Here is a 27,762-nt window from a genome sequence, read left to right on the forward strand (position 1 = left end):
CAACGTGCAGCATCATTCTTTATTATGAAACTAAACAGCAATCATATGAGTGGGGAAAATACATGGAACAACTGATCCTCCCGGTGGTATGTCACCTGGCCTGGAACGTAACTTTGGCTTCTTGGTCAGCCAGGCCTCTTTTCCCAGTCATGGGCATTGGCATAGGCTGGAGAAAAGAGAAACGATGATGTGGATATCCAAGGCTTCTTTTAGGTGACTTGTTTGAAGGCCTCCTCTGGGATCTTGCTCTCATTCTGGAGGAAAGGATTTGAGACATCAGAAGAGCCAGAATCCAGAGTTTCATCCCCAGGCCACCCAGCCTCCACCTTCTTTGCCTTCTGGAAGGCCCAGAAGCACCCATCTGTAGCCTGCTTAATGATTCCCAGACCTCACCTTGAACACAGTGAAGATCTGACCAGCTCTGGTGTAGTTCCACTCATTTTCCTGTAGGCACCTGGAATGGGAGAACAGGTGATCTCCATTAGTACCACAGTACAGACGTGCTGACCTTGCAACGCTAAATCTATGCCACTCTTTTGCCAGGATGCATGTACCAGTATGAACATTATGTGTAATGATGAAGAAAGACCTAGTGAAAATGTCTATCACTGGCCCACTAGAATTTATGCCCACTAGAATTCAAAACAGAAAAATAGAGCTCTCTAAAAGAACAAGGGAACTTAATGTATTTTGATAAAGAAATTCAAGAAAATTTAAAAAGTATAAGTTTCCAATCATTTTTTGAGATATAGTACACATAACTTATTTTATTATTTTTTATGCACATTACATTTTAAAGTGTACAATTCAGTGTTTTCTTAGTCATAAAATTGTGCAACCATCACCATTATCTAATTCCCAAATAATTTTATCACCTTAAAAAGAAACTCCTTAAACATTAGCAATGACTCCTTATTCCTCCTCTTTCCCCAGACCCTAGAAACCACTAATCTGCTTTTGGTCCCTGTGGATTTGACTATGCTGGGCATTTCATATAAATTGAATCATACAATATGTGACCTTTCGGGGCTGGCTTCTTTCAGTTAGCCTAACGTTTTCAAGGTTCATCCATGTCATGGCATATATCAGCACTATATTCTTTTTTTATGACTGAATAATGTTCTACCATGTGGACGTACCAGATTTGTTTATCCATTCATCAGCTAAAGGACATTTGGGTTGTTTCCACTTTTTGGCTATTACAAATAATGCTGCTATGAACATTCCTGTACATGTCTTAGTCTGAACACATGTTTTCATTCCTCCTGGTAGATACTTGGGTGTGGAATGACTGGGTCATATGGTAACTCCATGTTTAACATTTTGGGGAGCTGCCAAAATGTTTTCCCCAACCCCTGCTCCATTTTATATTCTCAACAATAATACATGAGAACTCCAGTTGTTCCACATCTGCACCAACACTTGTTATCATTCATTTTATTGTAAAGCCAGCCTAGTGGGTGTGAAGCAGTAACTCAGTGTGTGGTTTTAATCTGCATTAAATCCTTAGTGACTAATGGTGCTAAGAAGTTTTTCATGTGCTCGTTGGCCTCTTGTATACCTTCTTTGGATAAATGTCTATTCAGGCCCTTTCTCCACGTTTTAAATTGGGTTGTTTGCCCTTTTACTGCTGAGCTGCAAGAGTTCTTCATATACTCCTGTCAGATATGTGATTTGCAAATATTTTCTTCCATTCCTTTGGTGGGATTTTTTATTCTTCTGATAGTGTCCATTGATGCACAACAGCTTTTAATTCTGATGAAGCTCAACTTATCTATTTTTTTTTTTTGGTTCCTTGTGCTTTTGGTGTCATATATAAGAAACACTTGCCTAATTAATGAAGAATTACACCAATGTTTTCCTTCATGATTTTTATAGTTTTAGCTCTTACCTTTAGATCTTTGATCCGTTATAGTCTATGTTTGTACACGATGTGAATCAGGGGTCAAAATTGATTGTTTTGCATGTGGATATCCAGTTGTCCCAGAACCATTTGCTGAAAAGACTATTTTTTTTCCAACGGAACTTTTCAGTACTTTTATTGACAATCAATTGACTGTAAATGTGAGGGTTTATTTGTGGACTCTCATTTCCACTCCATTGATTCATGAGCTGTCCATATGCCAGCATCGCATAGTTCTGATTACTGTACCTTTGCAGCAAGTTTTGAAATTAGGAAGTGTGAGACCTCTAACTTTGTTCTTTTCTTTCAAGCTTGTTTTGGCCCACTTACATATGAAGTTTAGGATAACCTTGTCAATTTTTGCAGAGAAGCACTGTTACATGGATTTTGAATCTGTAGATTGCTCTAGGTATTACTGCCACCTAAGAATATTAAGCTATTTAGCAATATTCCAACTAATAGAAATGGAACGTAGTTCCATTAAAAATTTTTTTCAACAGTTTTATAGATTTCAGGGTATAAGATTTGTGCTTTTGTTACATTTGTTTCCAAATATTTTACTACTTTGATGCTATTGTAAGCAGGTTTATTTTCTTAATCTTATTTTTGTACTGTTCATTTCAAGTACATAGAAACACAAATAGGTTTTGTATATTGGTCTTTTATCCCAGAATCCTACTGAGTTTATTAGTTCCAGTGGTTGTTTTGGTGGGTTCTTTCAGATTTTCTATATATAAGACAATGTTACTGAGCATTGTACTATTTTTAAAATACTTCACATATATATACCATGATACATTTTCCATGGGCCCACCTTTTTTTTTTAAAGTAAACTATCCTAAGTGCTATTTTTCCAAATTTCCTGTGAGTTTCTTTGATTCACCCTCCTCCACCCACATCACTGTCCCAATTCACCTTTTCCCCATGCACACCCAACACTTACTTCTGAGACCACTCGAGTTTCATCCCAGATTGAGTGGAGAAAGCCTGTACCATTTCCTGCTGCTCCTGGGAGAGGGTGACCATGGAGCTGGAGGTCAGTGTAGGCTCTTGTTTGGAAAACACACTCTGAGTCTCATCGGGGGTGGCATCTCTCACAAACAGCTCATCATTCACGATGCACAGACTGGAGGGAAAGTGGGCCCTCAGACAAGTGAATGGATATACAGCTCTAAGTCCTCAACCATGATCCTGGTCTCACTGCCACTCAGCAACGAGATTCCTTCCATACCCCTACTATGCTTGCCCCCCAGGTTCCTAGGCTGGTACTTCCACCCCCCCCACAGAGCCTGCGTTTGCAGGAACTACCTACTAGCCTCACTAGATGTATACTTAATCTGCAACCCAGGGAAGATTTTACACTCACATTTATTCCTTATAAAAGCCCAATGGGATGGACAGTCTAATCCCCATTTTCCAAGGAAGACAATGAGTCACAGAGAGGTCATGTGACTTAACCAAGATGACACACACCTAGTGAGTGCTGGGATCAGGAAGTGAACCCAGTGCTCTAACTCCAGAACCCATGGTGTTAACCACCAGACTAGACTGCTCCTGTTGGCTTTTCACAATACTGAGAAAACCAAGATGTCTACAACACCACACTCCCACACCCCTGAGCTCAGGCTGAGATGAGCATTACCACCTACAACGTAGAACTTACGTGGAATCACTGACAGGGGTAGCGATGAAGGTCCGGGTGAAGGCACGAATGGAACCCTGAGACTTTCCTTCCACTTCAACAACAAACAACAGTATCCCCTTAGAATCACACATGCTTTACATGCCCACACCGTGTTCCCCATTTGGAGTCTGAGTTTATAATCATGCTGAAGGGGACAATTGTCCAATGGGAGTCAGGGTGTCTGGTATGGGGATGGCAAGACTAGGAGCAATCTGTTCCCAAGTGACAGGGCCTCTACTAGGTGCTATGGCAACCATTTCACAAATTCGTTTTATTCATTTTTCACAGATGTCTGAAAGGTGGGCATTATTAGCTCCATTTTGTAAATGAAGAAATTTAGAGGTTAAGTAATCACCCCAAGTAGTTCTCAGAGTAAGGATCTGGGATGGCAGCCATCAAACTCCACAGACTGTGTCCCTAATATCCAAGCTGTGTGGGACAGACAGGCATAGATCCAGGTCAAACCAGGATGGTCTTAGAGCAGAGTGGAGGAAAGAAAACTCAGAGGGAATAAGAAAATAAGGAAAGGGATGAAGGAAGCTGGGAGAGTTCTGAGAGTGAGCCCAGCCAGTGGCAATGGAGCAGTGGGGCATCTGGGGAGGTGCTCTATGCACACTTACCTTCCCTGAACACCCCACTGACAGAGAAGCAGAGCATCTTCTCCTGAAAGGGAAGAGGCCGGGGCTAAGTCACCTACATGTCCTACCCTCCTGTGGCTTTCTGGGGCTGCCTTTGGGAGGAAGCAGGTGCTCACCGTCTGGAACCACATGTCCACCATGAAGGAGCTGAGGTCATGCTGTGTTTTGGGAAGCATATAGAGGGAGCACAGGATGTCATATTTTGTATGCTTCAGCAGCTGAACACATAGGGCTATTAGGGGAAGGAAAACCAAGCAAAGGTTAGGGGTGGCCACACCCTGGGCCCTATAATTATCCCTTCACCTCCCTTTCCCTGCTCAATCTTCCCCATCACACACGCACAGAAGTCCTTGAGATTCTTCATATTCCTGTTTTCCTTGAAGTACTCGCATAAGTTGCTTCTAGGAGAGAAAGAGAAACAGAAGGTGGATGTCTGGCCAGTGTGGGTGCTTCCAGGAGCTTTCTTGTGTCTCCTGGGGAGACAAAGGCCCCAGGAGCAGAGCGTGAGCTATGTCTACTCACGGCACTGGGTCTTTGGAATTGAAGGGAATGGCCAGGGAGAAGCAGGCCTCATCATGGTAGGCACCGAGGAGACCCTGACGGTTTCCAGAGTCATAGATCAAGTAGTACCTGTGGTGGAGTAATGAGGACTGTCTATCTCTGTGGTCTAGACCCCAAATGAGATTTCAAGATCCAATCAGCAGTCCTGAGCTTGGATAGCCTTGCTCATCCTAGCCATCCCCTTCCCCAGATTCCCAGGAGTACTTACTGCTGCAGGAATTGCAAGACTAGATTTTTCAGTTCCTCAGATCCTTTGTAGCTTTCCTGGAATAAAAAGACATTTGAGACTATGTGGCTGATAAAGCCTCCCTTGTAAAGCCCCAAATGTTTGATCATTTTCCCTCACCTTGGAGGGCTGTATTGAATATGGCATGTCAGTATCAATGATATCTGGTGGGGTTAAGTCCTGGCCATCCTAGAGAAAAGAAGAAAAAGTCAGCAGTGGAGACTAAGGAGGTGGTCATGGATGATCAGGGGAAAAGAGGAGTTCATGAGAGGGTGAGGGTCAGAGGTCAGTTATGAAAGGGCATTGGAAATTATATGAATAAGATTACAGTGGGTGTCTTCATCATGTCAAGACATCAAGTCTTTACTATTATATGCAACTCTTGCTTGTGTATGTGTGCATTTGTTTATATATGTGTTGGAATTTTTCCAGATCACATATTCATGTCTTTTTCAGGAGTCCTGGTCCCCTAAAATGGATAATTACACAAGCATGTAATCTAGGCAATACCCAAAAGGCTTGAGGGCAGGTGTGAAGGTGATAAATGTTAGTAAGAGACAATGATGAATGTAGGCACTTACCAGGCGTAACAGCTTGGGAAAACAATCCCTGATGGCACTGTCCAAAACCCAAAATAGAAAGAAATGACTGATAGGTCAGGGTTGTGAAACCTCCCTCCTTCCCTTTCCCCCCTCCCCTCCCTCTCTTTCCACTGGGTAGCTCCCACCTGACTGCCCTTATTCCCTTCTTCAGTGCCACAAGAAACAACATTTGGAGCCCAGGCACCAGGGCTGTCATCCCCTCCCTACCTCCCTTCATTCCTCCAGATCCCTATCTAGGACTCCAAAGAGGAGAGGGAATAGAGTGGGAGCCCAGTTCTCTGCTACCTCACTAGGGGTCCAGCATTCTTCAGGGGCACGACATCACTCCTGACATGAAAGGCCCAGGATGCTGGGGCAGGGAGGTGAGTGAGGCAAGGCCCAGGAGGCAGGGAAGGAGAGAGAGGGGGATGAAGACAGAAGAGGGGTTGCAGGTAGGAGGGGAGAGGTAGTAGAGACATAGAGGAACTAGAGATAAAGAAGGAAGAGAAAGCAAAGCAAAGGGAAGGGAAAGAAGCTCGACCATGGTGGTAGGGATCAAGTAGAAGAGAGAAGTGGTGGAAATGGCTCCACAGATGCAACCCTTTCCTTCATCTGCCCTGGTTGGCCCTAGCTCCAGAGGTGGGAATGGAAAACATACAGATGTTGGGCTGGAGGTCCATTAGATGCTGGTTGAAACTTTTTCACCTGTGTGACCTCAGACTAAGCTGGGCATGAGAAACGAGACAGCCACGTGGGCAGGAGACCATCCCCAGAAGTAGAAGGTCAAGCTCCAGGTCATCATGTGCCTGAGGGTCTTTGGCCTCCTCACATGATCACTGCCTGCCCTCCTGATGGCCTCTGCGCACCTGTGCCTGTTTCAGTTGGTTTCTACTCCTGAGGAATCATATCTGTCCTGGGCTACACAGAACTTCTCTGAAGGACCAGTTGGGATGATATGATGTGTGGAGGGAGATGACGAGGATGTGCCCTAAGAAGCCTGTCCTTCTGTCTCCTCAAGTACTTCTGCTCTTTGCCTTCCATCATTGCCTTGGAAAGCCCTCTGCTTATTGGCAGCCACCTGCTTCTGTCTCCTTTACTCAAGGATCCCTGGTTTCTCCCTAGGAGGGCTCAGCTCCTGGGTCCGAGGAATGGATGCCATGATGGCAGCCATTCATAGCTTCGGCCTTCAGCATGGGGCAGGAAAGCCACTATGGCAGCTTGAGATTAGAGTGGGGAACTCTTTTGGAGAAGGGAAGGAGGTCGCCTCTCAGAAAAAGGGAGGGAAGCCCCATCTCAGCAGGGAGTAGGAAGGCCTGTCTCAGCATTAAGCTTTGGGCTGGAGGACCCTTCTCAGTCCAGGGCACCAGCTTGTGGCTCTAGGGTAGTCATTCCTGGTCCTGGTGAGGAAGAGCAGCCCTGTTTCCTGGAGCACACTCTTGGAGGGTATTCTAAAGAACACTGAATGCATAAGGAGTGCACTTGATATAATAGTAAGCTGTGGTGTTATATGCAACCGATGAAGCACTAAATTCTACCTCTGAAAATAATAATATACTATATGTTAACTAAATTGAATTTAAATAAAATTTTTTTTTACATTTTTTAAAAAAGATCACTGAACACAGAGAGATGGAAATAGACCCCAGACCAGAACAGGTGAGCAGGTCAGAGGAAGGAAACTCCTTACAGGTGAGGGGCACGGGGCACAAAGAAAGGAGAAGGTGGGGCCTATGGTCCTTCCAGAGGACCAGGGTTGCACCTTCCTGCATATATGCATTCTCAAGCAGTTCAAGTTCCCAGGGCCAAAGGTTCCCAGGAAGGGTGACAGGGGTTCACACTGACCTTATGTAGGTGGGCTTGTCTGGAAAGGTGTCACACAAGGGGTTTCCTTCTAGCCAAAGCTCTTCAAGATTCAGCCCTTTCATCTTGTTTAACTCCCACACCAAGTTCAGCTGAGAAATATGAGGAGGAAACTGGAAAGGAGTCCCAGAGAAAGAGAGACACACGGGGGCCCCTGCACCCTTAGCCCTCACCTTTCCACACAGGTACCTTCTCTTGCCTCCTGTCATTGCTCTGATGAGCACTACCACCCACTATGAACCCCAACTTTGATCTAGCTTCCTCTTCCCACCTCATTTTTGGAGAGGTTCAGAATCTTGACTCTGGGGGCCTTCTGTATAATGTCAGACAGGCCATCCAGCCCATACAGTTTGTTGTTGCTCAAGTTCAAAGATAATAGCTGTTGGTAAAGAGGAGTTAGAGAGACAGTTACTATCTAGGGCCTCAGAGACAAATCTGTTCTCCACCTCATGAGTTCCACCCCCTAACGTTAATAACAGCACTGGGTCTAAGGCCTCACCTCAGGGAAATTCTCTTCAATGATCTGTAGGGTGGCAGCCATGCAGTTTCTTCGATTCAGGATTATATCAATATCATGGCCCACCAAATCTTCAGGAAGTAAAGAGGAGGCAATCAAAAGGCTGAGAGTGGTCCAGAGCCAGCACTAGCCCCTCTCCACATTACCATCTCCCAGTCTCCCTCCCAGGTAGATACCTATGGTCTAACCTGCCCTAGAATTACTACCATCAGGTAAGTATACCTGGGTCAAAGCGGAGACTCTGGAGATCAAGAGCTTGCTGGGAGACATCATAGCGTTTGTTCATGGTCAGCTGCAGAGAGAGTTAGAGCCACTGGAAGACTCTGATGGGGATAGGGAAATTGGGGGCTGGAGGAAGAAGAGGTGCGTCTGTGTGTGTGCACACAATGGACCTTGAGTCTGCATTACCTTCAGCTGTTCCATTTCTTCTGGCTCCAACTTGTACCGCACAGAGTAGGGTACACTTGAGGGATTGACAAAGATAGATATCTGCAAGAAGGAGAGATGGGTTAAGCACCAAGAATTTCATTCCAAAGATGTCCAGCCCCTGCTCTGTCCTTCTGCCACAGGACTAGGTAGAGGTAATACTCTAAACACAAACCTTCCGGTTCTCCTCGTCAAAAATCTTGTAGCTCACATCCTTCAAAGCAGAGGCAGTGCAAACATCCTGGACAAAGAACCGGGCCTGGTTTTTAATGTAGTGGAACTACAGGAAGGGGAGGCAATGATAATTTTAGAGCATAGAGTCATTCTACTCGGTGGGCTCCCCCTGCCCACCACTTCCCTGTGCCCACTCATCTGGCTTCACCATCCTCTTACATCCACTGGAACAAAGGGGACACTGCAGTGTCTCTGGATTGAATTCATTAGCCATGCCTTGTCATACTTTCTCCCATAGGGAATCTAAAGGTTAAAAGAAGGGATGGGGGTAAAGAGACACAACATGGAATTAAAGCTGGAAAACAAACCCAACAGCATCCTTGTCTGACCTTCTACTGAGCTGTACAGAGCTTCTAAAGAAAGAAGCAATGGCATTATTTCTTATTTTTCTGCCAAATGTGGGTTTCCTAAACCCTCCAATGGAGAGAAATTTCCATTGGAAATCTCTCCTCCAAATATTGCCATAAGGTTGTATAATGTGGTCTTCCTTTTTAATAAGGTCCATGATAGTCTAATATGCAGACCTTGCCAAGACACTCACGGTGATCTTGAACCAGCTCCCTGAGATTCCATCTTGTGTGTTCTCTTCCACTTCTCTCTTCAGATTTTTTCTATCTCTCCACACAGTAATATGGATATGGCCTTCATTATGCCATTTCACTCTCCTCTTGTTGCGTTGGGTGTTATAAGGAGTGCTGTGGGGGGGAATTGGAGAGGAGAAGGGTGGCCATAAATGTAAGTCTTCTTCCATACACCCTCACTACTCTGTCACCAGGACTACAATTAAGATTGTTTAACCATTATTCCACTTCTAGCATTCTTCAGTTTTCCAGTGAGAGAAGAAAATGAAGACCAGGGAGAGAAAAAGAGTTGCAGAGTCCCAGGGGCTGCTACATGCAAACCAGGCTGCCTGTTCACTTACTGTCTTACTTGGGGGTCCTCCTGGACATCCCCCATCGACACATTTTCATTATCCTCCTGGAGGTGTGAAGGCTGCGGCTCATATCCACCACGTTCATAATGAGAGTTCCTCTTGTCAAAATTACCTTGGAAAGAACTCCAAACTTTCTTTCTTCCTTGAGGTGAGCTACCACCATCATTGTATTCTCAAAAGGGGAACAAAAATACAAGTTTGAAGACATTATCAGTGGTCCACTTAGCATGTAGCATGTCTTATGCTAACAACACAGTAGGGCAAGCAGGGTGTCAACCTGCCCTCAGGGTTCAATCCCACAAATCTCAGAAAGGAAACTCCTCTGCCTGCCCAGATAAAACACCCTTATTTCATAGATGGCACTATCAGGGAGGAATCATAGGGGAGGAGGCAGAGGAAGAAGAAACTGTACTGAACCTTTTAAAGAATGAAGCATGATTTATTAAAAGAGAGAGAGAGAGAGAGAGATGTGTGTGTCCCTGTCTCAGAGGAAAGTAAAAGTGTGTGCATGAGCATCTGCATGTATGTTAATCTTATCTGTTTTACATTTGTATAATTATATTACAGATACATGTGTTTCAAATCACATTGGAAAGTGCATTATCACACAAAAGTGGACTCTAATGTACATTTTTCATGTATTATGTACTATATATGTATATCTAATTTTTGCTTCTTGTTTTTTTTAAATGCCCTGTAATTTTTTTTACATCTTGGCATTTTAATATTTGAATTGATTTTCACATTTAAAGTATTAGAATTCTCTATACAGTGTATTTCTAATTAAAGGCCAAATTATCCAGTGGAGCATAGCTTGGGATTTAGGACAATTCCAAGATTTGAGTCCATGCTGTACAGCTTCCCAGAAGAAGCACATATAGGAGACTATTTCCTAAGGATATTTACACCAATAATATACTTCTCCACTAGGAGTGCAGTAGAGTCTAATTTCCTACAGTATGCTTGACCATTCAGAAGTTATTCTTATGCTTTGACCCACACATTTCACTTTTAAAATTTATCATAAAATTATTCTATGCTGAAATACATACGTATAATTATATCACTGTGCTTTTTATAGGCTCTTTGACAGAAAGACCAGTGGCTGATATTGACAGAAGAGGGGTAGAAATTATTGTCTCTAGAATCAAGGATAGATGGGGAAGAAGGAGCATGGGTACCTGACATACAGAGGAAAAAGGCCAAGGGATAGATGTATGGGCCAGAAAGATGAGGGTAATCACTGGGAAGAGAATGAAACACAAATGGAAAAAAGCCTATGAGGAACCAAATTCATCCTGGCAATATGCATCATTCTAGAAACGTTCCTTTCTTTCCATGTATAACTTTTCTGTCTCTGTTACCTCATTTTCAAGCTGACCATCAGAGAAACAGTTTACACATAGTCTAAGAAAAGATAGATCATATAGGGGAACAGCATGCAGTGATGAGTCTCTTGGACAGAGGGCTAGAGTTCAGATCATGTCGGTCCCAGATACTACAGCTATGATTGCCCACTGGACTTTGGGTACTAGCCCAGTGCTCATTTTAGCACCAACACAGAGTCACACATCACTGGTTATGGGCATAGGATTTGAGGTCAGATCAATCAGAGTTTGAATCATGCTACTAAATTCTATGGTTCAGGGAAAGTAACTTTGACTCACCTTGTTCTTTTTCCCTTAAATTGAAAACAGTAACAGTTTGCCTCATAATTGTGAAAACTGAGTTAATATATGGAAATACGTAGAAAACACATGAAGAAAGCACTGTAAGTAAGTTATCTATTGCTAGGTCAGTACTTAGTACAACATCTGGTGCTCAGTAAAGGATGAATGTGTGTCATTTGCATTCATTGTTACTAGTCCTCTGGGAAATGAGAAGGGAAACGTGTATGGGAGAATGTTGTGGTGTCAGCTATTAATGTATTTCATAAAGTAGGAACAGTAAAACAGGATAGCCCTGGTGGGAAATGATATGCATTGATCTGATTAAGAGAACCAAAATAAAAAGCTTAGACTCTGAAAGAGGCATACTGAAAGATCTGAAAGGGAGCTTACATTCTCAGTTCCAATATTTTTGCTAAAAATGTCTTATTATTTAAAAAGGGTGGGGCATCTGGGTAGCTCAGTTGGTTAAGTGTCTGACTCTTGATTTCAGCTCAGGTCATGTGAGATCAAGCCCTGCATTAGGCTCCATGCCAAGTTTAAGATTCTCTCTCCCTCTCCCTGACCCTTTTTCCTACTTGTACTCTCTCTCTTTCCCCCTCTCTCTCAAAAATAGTAAAATTAAAGTGATAGGTTCAAAAACTAAAACAGAATACTCCTGACACCTTATGACACTATGTGAAAAAAAGAATACAAAACTGTATATTACAGAGTGATATCAGCAACATGCTTGACCAGGAAGCTACATGCCTTCTTCCTCCACAGAGACACTGAGTTAACAACAATATATTAACCAGAATACCTCTGTAAGAACTCTGGAGATCAACAGAAAATACAGCATCCAAGCCCTTATTATATATATATATATATATAAGGGATTTTATATAAAAGGGATTTAATAAATCCCTTTATAAATTTATAAATCCCCTTATAAATTTATATAAAGGGATTTATAAAATCCCTTTATATAAAAGGGATTTTAGCAAAGGGTTAGTGAAATTCATGTTGTTTTTCAGGATATTTCATGCCCCTCTGCCTTTGTATAATACCACAGAACAACTAGGAGGAAGCCGCCCATATTTCCTCTCCTTCCTTGGGATGGAAATAAGAGTGGACCATGTATTCAACATTCTGGCTTATTAGGAGGCTGATCCAGGATGATCAGAGGGAGAGACATAGGCAGAAGGAGAAGCAGGCTCCCTGCAAGGAACCCAATCTGGGACTTGATCCCAGCACCCTGGGATCAGGTCCTGAGCTGAAGGCAGATGCTCAACCACTGAGTCACCCAGGCATCCCTCTGTCTTGTTTAAATTATAAAAATTACTGGACTTGCATAAAAGTTTAGAAAGTGCTGAAAACAGAGGTGAATACTAGATTAGAGCTTCAGTTTCATACGCAGATGCCAGGGAGAGCAAGAGACCATAAAAGGTATGAAAAGTCCTAGAACTTCCAGCAAGGTTGACCTTAGTGAAAGTCATCCCCTGAATGAAGCCTGTACACAACAACTGGCAGAAGTGGTTGCCTTTTCAAATGCCCAATTCTTAAAAAATTACAAGGCCTACAAAGAAACAGGGAAATATGGACCAATTAAAAGAATAAAATTAAAAACTCCAGAAACTAACTGTAAAAAAAGGTAGAGCTATGAGTTATCTAACAAAGAATTTAAAATAACTGTCCTAAAGATGTTCAATAAGCTAAAAGCGAAAACAGACAACTAGACGAAACAGGAAAATAAGGTCTGAACAAAATGAGAACATCAACAAAATGATAGAAACTACTAAAAAGAGCAGAAATTCTGGAGCCAAAAAACACAAGAACTGAAAATTTTGTAAGAGGGGTTCAACAGTAGAATTGGTTAGGCTGAAGAAATAATTAATGGGTTTGAAGACATATCATTTGAAATCACTGAGTCAGAGAACCAAAAGGTAAAAGAATAAAGAAAAGTAAGGAGACCTATGGGACTTATGAGACATTATAATGAAGAACAATATGTGCATTAGAGGAATCCCAAAAAGAAAAGAGAAATGGGTAGAAAGCTTATTTGCAAAAATAATGGCCCAAAACTTCCCAAACTGGAGGAGAGACATGGACATGAAGATTCAAGAAGCTGAAGAAAGTCCAATAGGATAAATTCAAAGAGAATAGTAATCACTACATTATAAAATTGTCTAAAGTCAAAGACAAGGAGAGAATCTTGTAAGCATCAAGAGACAGGCAATTCATCATGTACAATGGAACTTTTTACAAGATTATCAGTTATCAGCCAAAATGTTGCAGGCTAGAAAGCAGTGAGATGATATACTCTTAAGTACTAAAGTAAAAAATTAAGTATCAACCAAGAATACTATATCTGGCAAAATTTCCCTTAACAAATGCAGGGGAAATGAAAACTTTTCCAGATAAACAAAAGCTGAGGGAATTTATTATCACTAGAATTTATCTTCAAGAAACACTAAAGGGAGTCCAAGTTAAAATGAAAGACTAGTAACAGAAACACTAAGCTGTATGAGAATATTAGGGTCTTCAGTAAAGGTAAATACATGGGCAAACATAGTAACCTGTACTATTGTAATTTTGGTGCATTTAATGACAATGAGAATTTAAATGACAGAAATATTTTTAAAAACATAAATATGTTAATGAATATACAATATATAAAGACGTAATGTGCAACTTCAATAGCATATAGTGGGGGTGTTGGAGGTATAAAGCAGTAAGTTTTGTATGCAACTGAAGTTAAATTGTTAATCAATTTAAAACAAATGCTATAACTGTAAAATATTTTATGTAATTACAATGAGAACCACAAAGAAAATATCTATAGAATATATGTAAAAGCAAATGAGAAGAGAACAAAAGCACATCACTACAACATATCAATTAAATACAGAGGAAGAGAGTGACAGAGCAAAGTAGGGATAAAAAAAGCCACAAGACATACAGAAAACAATGAACAAAACGGCAATAGTAATTTCTTCTCCATCAGTTATTGCTTTAAATGTAAGTGGTTTTATCTTCCCAATCAAAAGACGTAAATTGGTTGTATGGATTGCAAAAACAAGATCCAACTATATGCTGTCTACAAGAAATTCACTTCTATCTAAAGACATACATAAACTAAAAGTGAAAGGGTAGAGCAGCAATGGCTATACTAATACCAGACAAAATAAATATACATTAAGTCAAAACTGCCAGAAGAGAGAAAGGTCATTTTACAATAGTAAAAGGAGCAATTCACCAAGATGATATAACAATTATTTATGTATTTATGCACTAAACTACAGAGTTCCTAAATATATGAAGCAATCTTTGATAGAACTGAAGGGAGATATAGACAGCAACACAATACTAGTAGGAGACTAATATCTAACTTTCAATAATGAATAGAACAAACAGATGGAAGATCAATAAGGAAATAGAGGGTTTGAGCAAGAGTATAGATTAATTGGGCCAAAACAAACATATACAAAACACTCCAACAACAGCATACATTCTTCTCAAGTGCACATGTGACATTCTCCAGGATAGAGTGCATGTAAGGCCACAAAATCTTTTTTTAAAGATTGTATTTATTTATTCATGAAAGACACAGAAAGAGAGAGGCAGAGACACAGGCAGAGGGAGAAGTAGCCCCATGCAGGGAACCCAATGTGGGACTCAATCCTGGGACTCCAGGATCACGCTCTGAGCTGAAGGCAGATGCTCAAACGCTGAACCACCCAGGCATCCCACCACAAAATAAATCTTAACAAATTCAATAAGAATATTGAAATAATACAAAGCATCTCTTCCAATCACAATGGAATGAAACTAGAAATCAGTACGATGGGGAAAACTGGAAAAATCCATGAATACATTGAAATTAAACAACACACTCATAAGCCAATGGGTCAAAGAGGAAGTCACAAAAGAAATTAGAAACTATTTTGAGACAAATTAAAATGAAAATGCACCATATCAAAACTTACAGGATGCAGCATAAGCAGTACTAACAAGGAAGTTTATATTTATAGTTTTAAGTGTGTACATTAAAAAGATGAAAGATCCCAAATCAACAACATACTTTTATACTTCAAGAAATTAGAAAAAGGACAAGCTAAACCCAAAACTAGCAGAAGTAAAGAATTAAATAAGAGCAGAGATAAATGAAATAGAGAAAAGAAAAATAAGAAAAAAAAACAGTGAAACTTTAGAGTTGGTTTTTTGAAAAGATAAACAAAATTGACAAACCTCTAGATAGATTCACTAAGAAAAAAAATAAAGCTCCAAATAACTAAAATCAAAAATGAAAGAGTGACATTATAGCTGATACTACAGAAATGAAAAGCACTGTAAGAGTATACTATGAATAATTGTATACCAACAAATTGGAAAACCTAGAAGAAATAAATTCCCAGAAAAACAAGACTCAATCACAACTGCAGTAGAAAATCTGAACAGGGATCCCTGGGTGGCGCAGCGGTTTGGCGCCTGCCTTTGGCTCAGGGCGCGATCCTGGAGACCCGGGATCGAATCCTATGTCGGGCTCCCGATGTATGGAGCCTGCTTCTCTCTCTGCCTGTGTCTCTGCCTCTCTCTCTCTCTCTCTCTGTGACTATCGTAAATAAATAAATAAATAAAAATTAAAAAAAAAAAGAAAATCTGAACAGATCAGTAGGGAGCAAGGGGAGTGAATCAATTATCAAAAGCCTTCCAACAAGGGAGGCGGGGCAAGATGGCAGAAGACTAGGATTCCCCAAGTCACCCGTCCCCACCAACTTACTTAGATAACTTTCAAATCATCTTGAAACATACAAATACGGCCTGAGATTTAAAGAGAGAACAGCTGGAATGCTACAGTGAGAAGAGTTCGCGCTTCTATCAAGTACAACTTCTTTTTAGCCACTCTGCACTGAGCAAAATGACTAGAAGGAAAAACTCCCCACAGAAGAAAGAATCAGAAACAGTCCTCTCTCCCACAGAGTTACAAAATTTGGATTACAATTCAATGTCAGAAAGCCAATTCATAAGCACAATTATAAAGCTACTGGTGGCTCTAGAAAAAAGCATAAAGGATTCAAGAGACTTCATGACTGCAGAATTTAAATCTAATCAAGCTGAAATTTAAAATAAATTAAATGAGATGCAATCCAAACTGGAGGCCCTAACAACAAGGGTTAACGAGGTAGAAGAATGAGTGAGTGACATAGAAGACAAGTTGATGGCAAGGAAGGAAGCTGAGGAAAAAAGAGACAATTAAAGGATCATGAGGAAAGGTTAAGAGAAATAAATGATAGCCCCAGAAGGAAAAATCTACGTTTAATTGGGGTTCCAGAGGGCGCTGAAAGGGACAGAGGACCAGAAAGTGTATTTGAAAAAATCATAGCTGAGAACTTCCCTAACTTGGGAAGGGAAACAGGCATTCAGATCCAGGAGATAGATCCCCCCTAAAATCAATAAAAATCGTTCAACACTTCGACATTTAATAGTGAAACTTGCAAATTCCAAAGATAAAGAGAAGATCCTTAAAGCAGCAAGAGACAAGGGATCCATAACTTTTATGGGGAGAAGTAGTAGGTTAATAGCAGACCTCTCCACAGAGACCTGGGAGGCCAGAAAGGGCTGGCAGGATATATTCAGGGTCCTAAATGAGAAGAACATGCAGCTAAGAATACTTTTTCCAGCAAGGCTCTCATTCAGAACAGAAGGAGAGATAAAGAGCCTCCAAGATAGGCAGAAAGTGAAAGAATTTGTGACCACCAAACCAGCTCTGCAAGAAATATTAAGGGGGACTCTGTAAAAGACAGAGGAAGTCCAAGAAAACAATCCACAAAAACAGGGACTGAATAGGTATCATGATGACACTAAATTCATATCTTTCAATAGTAACTCTGAACGTGAATGGGCTTAATGACCCCATCAAAAGGTGCAGGGTTTCAGACTGGATAAAAAAGCAAGACCCATCTCTTTGCTGTCTACAAGAGACTCATTTTAGACCTAAGGACACCTCCAGCCTGAAAATAAAAGGTTGGAGAACCATTTACCATTCAAATGGTCCTCAAAAGAACCAGGGGTAGCCATCCTTATATCAGATAAATTAAAGTTTATCCCGAAGACTGTAGTAAGAGATGAAGAGGGACACTATATATCTTGTTGGATCTATCCAACAAGAGGACCTAACAATCATCAATATTTATGCCCCGAATGTGGGAGCTGCCAAGTATATCAATCAATTAATAACCAAAGTTAAGACATACTTAGATAATAATACACTTATACTTGGTGAATTGAACACAGTGCTTTCTAGAATCGACAGATCTTCTAAGCACAACAACAAAGAAACAAGAGCTTTAAATGATACACTGGACCAGATGGATTTCACAGATATTTACAGAACTTTACATCCAAAACACAACTGAGTACACATTCTTCTAAAGAGCACATGGAACTTTCTCCAGAGTAGACCACATACTGGGTCACAAATCAGGTCTTAACTGATACCAAAAGATTGGGATCAACCCCTGCATATTTTCAGACCAAAATGCTTTGAAACTACAATTAAATTACAAGAAGAAGTTTGGACGGATTTCAAATAAGTGGAGGTTAAGGACCATCCTGCTAAAAGATGAAAGGGTCAACCAGGAAATTAGAGAATAATTAAGAAGATCCATGGAAACTAATGAGAATGAAGATACAACCAGCAAAAGCAGTCCTGAGGGGGAAATACATCGCAATACAAGCATCCATCCAAAAATTGGAAAGAACTCAAATACAAAAGCTAACCTTACACCTAAAGGAGCTGGAGAAAAAAACAGCAAATAGATCCTACACTCAGCAGAAGCAGTGAATTAATAAATATTAGAGTAGAACTCAATGAAATAAAGACCAGAAGAACTGTGGAACAGATCAACAAAACCAGGAGCTGGTTCTTTGAAAGAATTAATAAGTTAGATAAACCATCAGCCAGCCTTATTGCAAAGAAGAGAGAGAAGACTCAAATTAATAAAATCATGAATGAGAAAGGAGAGATCACCACCAATACTAAGGAAATACAAATTATTTTAAAAACTTATTATGAGCAGCTATACGCCAATAAATTAGGCAATCTAGAAGAAAGGGATGCATTTCTGGAAAACCACAAACTACCAAAACTGGAACTGGAAGAACTAGAAAACCTGAACAGGCCGATAACCTGGGAGGAAATTGAAGCAGTCATCAAAAACCTCCCAAGACACAAAAGTCCAGGGCCAGATGGCTTCCCAAGGGAATTCTATCAAACGTTTAAAGAAGAAACCATACCTATTCTATTAAAGCTGTTTGGAAAGATAGAAAGAGATGGAGTACTTCCAAAATCGTTCTATGAGGCCAACATCACCTTAATTCCAAAACCAGACAAAGACACCACCAAAAAGGAGAATTATAGACCAATATCCCTGATGAACATGGATGCAAAAATTCTCAACAAGACACTAGCCAATAAGATCCAACAACACATTAGGAGATTATTCACCATGACCAAGTGGGATTTATCCCCGGGACGCAAGGCTGGTTCAACACTCGTAAAGCAATCAATGTGATTGATCATATCAACAAAAGAAAAACCAAGAACCATATGACCCTCTCAATAGATGCAGAGAAAGCATTTGACAAAATACAGCATCCATTCCTGATCAAAACTCTTCAGAGTGTAGGGATAGAGGGAACATTCCTCAACATCTTAAAAGCCATCTAAGAAAAGCCCACAGTAAATATCATTCTCAAACTGGGAGTCTTTCCCCTAAGATCATGAACAAGACAGGGATGTCCCCTCTCACCACTGCTATTCAACATAGTACTAGAAGGCCTAGCCTCAGCAATTAGGCAACAAAAAGAAATAAAAGGCATTCAAATTGGCAAAGAAGAAGTCAAACTCTCCCTCTTTGCCGATGACATGATATTGTACTTAGAAAACCCAAAAGACTCCTCCCCAAGATTGCTAGAACTCATACAGCAATTCGGCAGTGTGGCAGGATACAAAATCAATGCCCGGAATTCAGTGGCATTACTAGACACTAACAATAAGACTGAAGAAAGAGAAATTAAGGAGTCAATCCCATTTACAATTGCACCCAAAAGCATAAGATACCTAGGAATAAACCTAACCAAAGAGGTAAAGGATCTATACCCTTATAACTATAGAACACTTCTAAAAGAAATTGAGGAAGACACAAAGAGATGGAAAAATATTCCATGCTCATGGATTGGAAGAATTAATATTGTGAAAATGTCAATGTTACCCAGGACAATTTACACATTTAATGCAATCCCCATCAAAATACCATGGACTTTCTTTAGAGAGTTGGAACAAATCATCTTAAGACTTGTGGGGAATCAGGAAAGACCCAGAATAGCCAGGAGAATATTAAAAAAAACCATAGCTGGGGGCATCACAATGCCAGATATCAGGGTGTACTACAAAGCTGTGGTCATCAAGACAGTGTGGTACTGACGCAAAAACAGACACATAAATCAATGGAACAGAATAGAGAATCCAGAAGTGACCCCCAACTTTATGGTCAACCAATATTTGACAAAGCAGGAAAAACTATCCACTGGGAAAAAAGCCTCTTCAATAAATGGTGCTGGGAAAATTGGACAGTCACATGGAGAAGAAAGAATCTAGATCATTCTCTTACACCGTACACAAAGATAAACTCAAAATGGCAAAAGATCTAAATGTGAGACAAGATTCCATCAAAATCCTAGAGAAGAACACAGGCAACACCTTTTTTGAACTTGGCCACAGAAACTTCTTGCAAGTTACATCCATGAAGGCAAAAGAAACAAAAGCAAAAATGAATTCTTTTTCCTTCATCAAGATAAAAAGCTTCTGTAGAGCAAAAGAAACAGTCAACAAAACTAAAAGACAATCTACAGAATAGGAGAAGATATTTGCAACTGACCTATCAGATAAAGGGATAATATCCAAGTTGTATAAAGAACTCACTAAACTCCAAAGGAAAGAAACAATCCAATCATGAAATAGGCAAAAGACATGAACAGAAATTTCACAGAGTAAGACATAGACATGGCCAACAAGCACATGAGAAAATGCTCCGCATCACTGGCCATCAGGGAAATACAAATCAAAACCACAATGAGATACCACCTCACCCCAGTGAGAATGGTTAAAATTAACAAGCCAGGAAACAGCAAATGTTGGAGAGGATGTGGAGAAAGGGAACCCTCTTGCACTGTTGGTGAGAATGTGAACTGGTACAGCCACTCTGGAAAACTGTGGAGGTTCCTCAGAGTTAAAAATAGATCTCCCCTACGACCCAGCAATTGCCCTGCTGGGGATTTATCCCAAAGATACAGGTGCAGTGAAACGCCAGGACACCTGCATCCCGATGTTTCTAGCAGCAATGTCCACCATAGCCAAACTGTGGAAGGAGCCTCGGTGTCCATCGAAAGATGAATGGATAAAGAAGATGTGGTCTATGTATACAATGGAATATTACTCAGCCATCAGAAATGACAAATACCCAACTTCTGCTTCGGTGTGGATGGACCTGGAGGGTATTTTGCTGAGTGAAATAAGTCAATCTGAGAAGGACAAATATTATATGGTCTCATTCATTTGGGGAATATAAAAATTAGTGAAAGGGAATAAAGGGAAAGGAGAGAAAATGAGTGAAAATATCAGTGAGGGTGACAAAACACGATAGACACCTAACTTTGGGAAATGAACAAGGGGTAGTGGTAGGGAAGGTGGGCGGGGGATTTGGGTGACTGGGTGATGGGCACTGAGGTGGGCACTTGGCGGGATGAGCACTGGGTGTCATGCTATATGTTGGCAAACTGAACTCCAATCAAAAAATAAATTAAAAAAAAAGAAAAAAAAGAAAAAAAAGGAAAACAACAACTACAACAACAACAACAACAACAACAAACCTAACAATGTAAAGTCCAAGACCAGATGCCTTTCACTGGAGAATTCTATCAAATATTTAAGGAAGAATGAATGCCAAATGAAACTGCTCCAAAAAATTAAAGAAGGAACACTTCCAAACTTATTCTATGAGACCACCATTACCTTTATACCAAAGCCAGACAGAGACTATAGGAAAACTATAGGCCAATATTTCTGGTGAATATTGATGCAAAATCTTCAAAAAATGAGCAAACCAAATTCAACAGCATATTAAAAGATTTACACATCATGATCAAATGCAACTTATCCTTAAGATGCTTAAGATAGTGGGAATCCCTGGGTGGCGCAGCGGTTTAGCGCCTGCCTTTGGCCCAGGGCGCGATCCTGGAGACCCGGGATCGAGTCCCACATCGGGCTCCCAGTGCATGGAGCCTGCTCCTCCTTCTGCCTATGTCTCTGCCTCTCTCTCTCTCTCTCTCTCTGTGACTATCATAAATAAAAAAAAATTTTAAAAAAGATGCTTAAGATAGTTCATCATGTGAAAATCAATGTAATATGCTACATTAACAGAATGAAGGACAAAAACAAACTGATGATTACAGTTATGCAGAACATCATTTTACATAACTTAACACATTTTCATAATTAAACACTCGACAAAATAGGAATGGAAGGAAACATCAGTAATCAGGAGAGGGATGCAAATATAGACCACAATGAGATATCACCTACACCTATCAGGATGGCTACAAAAAACAAAAAATATACAGATCAAGTGTTGGTGAGGATGTGAAGAAATTGGAAGCCTTTTGCACTGTTGATGGAAATACAAAATACTGCCTTTATGGAAAATAGTACAGAGATTACTCAAAACATTAAAAATAGAATTACCATATGACCCAGCAATACAATTCTGGGTATATAGTTACAAGAATTGAAGGTAGAGTCTCAAAGAGATATCTACATATGCATGTTCATACCATTATTTATAAACAGTCAAGAGGTAGATGGTAAAATGCTCATTGACGGATGAATTTTGGTATATACATACAATAGGATATTATTCAGCCTTAAAATGCAACAAAATCCTGTCACATGATACAAGATGGATGAACCTTGAAAACATTATGGTAAACTAAATAAGCTGGTCATAATAAGACAAATACTGTATGATTCCACTCTTATGAGTTATCTTAGGTATTCAAATTCTTAGAAATGGACAATAAAATGGTGGTTATCAGGGGCTGGGGGAAAAGAGCAAAGAAAAGTTGCTGTTTAATATATAGTTTCAGTTTTGCAAGATGAAAAGTTATGGAGATTGATCTCACAACAATGAGAGTATACTTAGCATTGAACTATATACTTAGAAATGATTATGTTGGTAAATTTTGTGTTCTGTGTTTTTTTTACCACAATTAAAAAAATATACATTATAATACATTACTTAGAAGTAAATATTAGTGATTTTGATTTATAAATATAAAGAAGTCAAGATAAAAACATAAGAATGTCAATTGTGTTTATAAATGTGTGGTTGGAATGCAGATAGTTTTAGACTTTCATGTTTACCACTTCACTTGTATACAAGGCTGGGTTCAGGTTTTGTCAGGTGCTCAGGGGGAAGCACTATTCCTATTGACTCACTACACAGTGAAATAGAAACAATTTATTATTGATAATCAGAATCCCTCTGTCTTCTCTCTGATTAATAAGCTGCAACAATTTGGATAATTCACCAAATTTATCCTGGTCCCAAATTACTTATATGTAAAAATCAGGGATTAGAGCTAATCACCATCTTGATCAGGATATAAAGCATATACCACACTTCAAAGGTTCCCAATAAGTCTATCTCTCATCTCCATGTAAACCTTGATCTAAATTCTGTCATTACATACTCATCTTGCCGGTTCTAGAATGTCGTATGAATGGAATCATACATTCTGTATGCCTTTGTGTCTGGATTCCTTAAGTCAGCACAATGGTTTTGAGATTCACCATGTTTTTGCCTTTTTATTGTTCAGTAATATAGCATTGTATGTATCTGTATACCTTTGATATTGTTTCAATGAGATTTTAGGAAGAAATGAAAGTAGATCTTTATGTTAAATCAGCCATTTTTCTTGATCAGTTTTCTATTGTTTTATAGTGGATATAATTTCTTCCTTTATCACTCCTTTTCTCTCTTGAAAATATTATCTTAAGGTCCCGTTCAGCTTTTTCTATTTTTAAAATATTTCTTTAGTGCAAATAATTTGATTTGTTGAGTTTGTTCTGTTGCTTCCATCCTTACCCTGGGTTTTGATTATCTCTTGCAAAGAAAGCTTCACTGCCAAGTCAGTGCTGTGCTCATGGGTGCTTGGCTTTCATCTACACCTTGTTTATTACTATTGGCATATTATATATATTTATTAATGTAATATTATTATTCCAAAACTATAACTATAAAATTTTCAAATGAAATATAGTTAAATACTTGCATTACCATCATTTAAATTACTCAGTTCTGAACCTTGTTCATACACCGGAGCCACTTGGGGATTTTGAAAAAAGAGGGAGGAGTTAAGATGGCTGAGTAGTAGGGGGATCCTAAGCTTGCCTCATCCCTTGAACACAGCTAGATAAATATCAAATCACTCTGAACACCCAAGAAATTGATCTGTACTGAGAGAACAAAACTGCATATCTATAGGAAGAGAAATGATCACCTCGTGGAAGGTAGGAGCTGCAGAGAGTTGATTTAGTGGAGAAAAGACCTGCAGGTGCTGCAAAGTGGAGGGTGCTTTGATCAAGGAGAGAAGGGGAAGGGGGTGAGAGAAAGGGAGGGGGACAGCAGATAAGGATTACACAAGAAAAACATCCCCCAAACCACTGACTGGGAAAAGGAGAGGGGTTGAGTACCGCAAGTTATAAGCAGCAGAGTGCAAAGTCTAAAGTTTTAGAAGTCTATGCCATCACCAGGGTCGTGCCTGGGGGCTTAGTGGTGCTCCTGTGGGGACGGAGGGCAGAGACCCTGGAGTAGGCACTGTGGTCTGAGATCCCCTAGGTCACACAGTGAGAAACAGTTCTTGGAGTGCATTTGGGAGTGATGGCACAGCCTTACTGGGGACAAAAGAACTGGCAGTGCCAACATGCTGCCCTGTTGCCTAGCACAGGAACAAAGACACAGGTTGAGGGCAGCAAACCTTGGTGCCAACTTTTTGCCGTGCTTTATCGCAAACTCCAAACCGCATCATGGTTGTGCCACTGCTCCTCTGGGACAAACCCTCAAACCACAGATTTGTGGTGAGACCCTCTCCCAGAGGACCAGTGTAGGTTCAGGCCATGTGGGTCTCTAAAATTTCGAATTTTGAAACCCAGCTGAATGCCTGAGATAAAACACAGGAGTACTGTGCCACCTGGCAAGCAGACAGCTCAGACACAGGCAGGGTGAAGGCAGGGATCTGACAGAAGCCAGAGACACAAGAGGAGTGACTGTATGCTCTTCTGTGAAGAGTGGCAGGTGCGAACTCCCTGCTCCAGAGAGGAGAGTTGGTTGAGGCCATTCCCTATTCCCTCCAATCAGCATTGAAAGACTTCAGTGAGCAACACAGTGCCCCCAGCGGAGGCTGGAACTGCTTACAACAAGCCAGGGCCCTGCACCTGGCTGGAGCATCTTTCCTTAGGCAAGTCCTCCCATGAATCAGTGCAGCAGGCCTCACCCCTAGAAGATCAGCATAAACCCCTTGCAGGCACCAAGTTTACTGATCATAGGGTGCTGCAAAGCTTCAGCTCTAGAAGAAGTAGGATCTAGCTTCTTCTTTTTTAAAATCTAGCTTCTTTTAACAAGCAGACCAAAGGACACCTAGTTATGCCACACAGTGAACAAGGCCTCAGACATGAGAATTTCAAATAATTCTCATGTGTCATAGAATATTATTCTTTTAAATTTAAGAAATAAAAAATAATAATATAAAGTTTTTTTTTAATATAAGAGGACTATTGAGAAATAATGCATGAAAAGGGAAAGGTACTGTTCAATCCTAATTAGTTACAGAAATGCAAAGAATTGGAAATAATAGCAAACCAAATCCAGCAATGGGTAAAACAGATAACACAACATAACAAAGTTGTGTTTAACTCAAACTTTCAGTGTGGTTTAACATTAGGAGATCCATAATATAATCCAGCATATTAATAAGATAAAGGAGCAGGGAAAGGATAATCATCCCAAAGATTTCAGAAAAAAAAGGCATACAATAAAATTCAATAACCAATCAAGATTAAACAGCAACAACTCTCAGCTAACCAAGAATAGGGCAATATTTCTTTAAACTAATAACAGGTATTAAAAAAAAAGGACTACAACAAACACCATACATAATTGTGAAACATTAAGAGCATTCCATAATATATCAGAAGAGGCAAGAATGTCTCCTTTAATCAGTTCTTTTTTTAAGATTTTATTTATCTGAAAGAGGGCCTGAGTGGGGAGATGGACAGAGGGAGAAGGAGAGAATCTTAAGCAGACTCCAATCTCAGGCAGACTCCACACTAAGCGCAGAGCCCAACATGGGGCTCAGTCTCACAACCCTGAGATCATAACCTGAACCAAAATAAAATCAGTCGCTCAACCAACTGAGCCACCCAGACACCCCTCATATAATCAATTCTGTTCAACATCTTACTGAGTCTCCTAGGCAGTGAGTGAAGTTAATAAAAATAAATAAATGCATACATACATACATAAATTAGTAAGTGTGTAAAAGTGAAGAAACAAAACTGTCTTCATAAAAAACTTCAGAGAACCACAGAAAAGTATAAGAATAGAGATTAACCAATTTATTGGATGTAATACTAATATACACAAAAGAATTTTTAAAATTGAAAATAATATTTCATCATGAATATATCATTTACAATAGCAAAAGGATTTGGTTCTCTGAAATATTCTATGAATTGGCCCACACTTGGCAACTCCTTCACTTGTAAACTCCATGATGTTCTGTTACAGCAGCCTGAATGGACTAAGACACTACCTCTCTCTTTGATATTCAAATTACATATTAGCATAGTTATCTTAAAAATATGACAATATAAAAATCCTTTTACCTTCACTTCTGTATTTTTTATATTTCTCATATGGAAGAACATATTTTTGTTGTTGCTGTCTTTCAGACATAGCATTTTGTATGTCAAACCTGGAAGTGCTGAAATGAGAAAAAAATAAAGTGGATATAATATAATAAAAATATTATACATGACAATATTCTTTATCTATCAAACAACATTTCAAAACTCCACAAATGAAACACAATCCTTTACTTGTTGAATTTTACTCATTCACTACCATCTATATGTTCTTTATTAAATGTATCACCTGTAATTTTAGTTAATATTTTTTCTTAAACAAATTTACTATTTTTTCCACATGAAGAACAGGAGGAAGGGAAAGTTTTCAAGGATTCTAAGAAGCAATGGTTAGAAAATCAGGAGGAAAGTCAGAAGCAAAGAGTGTCTGATTGGCTTAGTTTAAGCCATTTAGAGATCTCTAACACAAAAAATATGCACCCAATGTGTACTTTGAAAAACTGTTGAACTACAAAGCAAATATAAGAAAGACATTTTAAAACTTCATATAATGGCTACTGTCACACTTAAAAATATTTTTGAGCATAGTTGAGCATTTCATCTTTATACTGAAAAAATATCCAATTTTTAATTTTTATTTTATTTTATTATTTTTATTATTTTTTATTTATTCATGAGACAGAGAGAGAGAGAGGCAGAGACACAGGCAGAGGGAGAAGCAGGCTCTATGCCCGGAGCCTGACGCGGGACTTGATTCCGGGACTCCAGGATCGCGCCCTTGGGCCAAAGGCAGGCGCCAAACCGCTGAGCCACCCAGGGATCCCCAATATCCTTTTTTTATTTTTAAGTCTCTCTTCTTCTGTTTCTCTACAGAATTAAAGAGAAAGAAATTAAGGTCAGATTTGGAATTGTTTATATGAATTTGCATCTAGAAGGTCTTCCGTGTCTTTGATAACATGGCCAGACAAGGGCAGAGGAGTCCAATACAGACCGCTAATATAGCAGGGTGATAATCAAGAATAGGGCTTTAGTGTGGGGGTGGGGAAGAGGGAAGGGAAGGGGGTCCCACCGCGTTTCTAGAGACGAGAAAATCGACAAGAAATCTAGAGAAGTCCATAAACCCCTCCTGCGTCCTCTCAGGGCAATTCTCTGAGTAAACATCTAGTATTTACTGGTGCCCCACCCACTCAAGTGCGGCTTGCCACGGAGGGCTATAAAAACTGATGGAAAGGTTGGAATCTGAAACACTCTCACGAAATTCTCCCTGTGCCAGGGTGCAAACCGTGGTTATAAAGGTCTTTTGTACAAATAGGTCTGACTCCAAAAAGCTAAGTTGAAGACACTTCAGGAGATTCCACACACTTAAAGGCACACTCTCACACGACCGGAGGGAGCTCACATAACTGTAGGATCAGCGTAACCCGCAGTTGTTGGGATCTACCTGACTTCCAGGGCCTTGACTGGCAGGGTCCACATGACAGAGAGATCGAAGTCGCCTCACGGTTCAGAATACCTCAATTTTCGCTTGACTGAGAAAGCTGAGCCTCACGTGACCATGGGATATAGACG

The 27,762-nt window shown here is 40.0% G+C and overlaps 1 protein-coding gene across 2 annotated transcripts; it reads right to left on the reverse strand.

The window, feature by feature from the left end:
* On the reverse strand, positions 1-27,762 carry LOC119878077 (nuclear RNA export factor 2-like). 2 transcript variants are annotated; one of them, XM_038587892.1, is made up of 22 exons: positions 27,635-27,762; positions 26,215-26,312; positions 9,553-9,736; positions 9,172-9,325; positions 8,790-8,873; positions 8,572-8,676; positions 8,379-8,459; positions 8,193-8,262; positions 7,953-8,041; positions 7,725-7,832; positions 7,436-7,545; positions 5,594-5,630; positions 5,133-5,201; positions 4,995-5,050; positions 4,748-4,855; positions 4,568-4,626; positions 4,342-4,457; positions 4,208-4,250; positions 3,567-3,639; positions 2,847-3,029; positions 394-454; positions 1-254 (listed from the first exon to the last, which is right to left on the reverse strand). In XM_038587892.1, the coding sequence occupies exons 1-22, from the start codon at positions 27,667-27,669 to the stop codon at positions 210-212; spliced, it is 1,968 nt and encodes a 655-aa protein (XP_038443820.1). In that variant the 5' UTR covers positions 27,670-27,762; the 3' UTR covers positions 1-209. The 2 variants fall into 2 exon arrangements, with proteins under 2 accessions (XP_038443820.1, XP_038443821.1); XM_038587893.1 differs by lacking the exon at positions 4,748-4,855.

Source organism: Canis lupus, chromosome X (genome assembly GCF_011100685.1).
Source record: "Canis lupus familiaris isolate Mischka breed German Shepherd chromosome X, alternate assembly UU_Cfam_GSD_1.0, whole genome shotgun sequence".
NCBI lineage: Eukaryota > Metazoa > Chordata > Mammalia > Carnivora > Canidae > Canis > Canis lupus.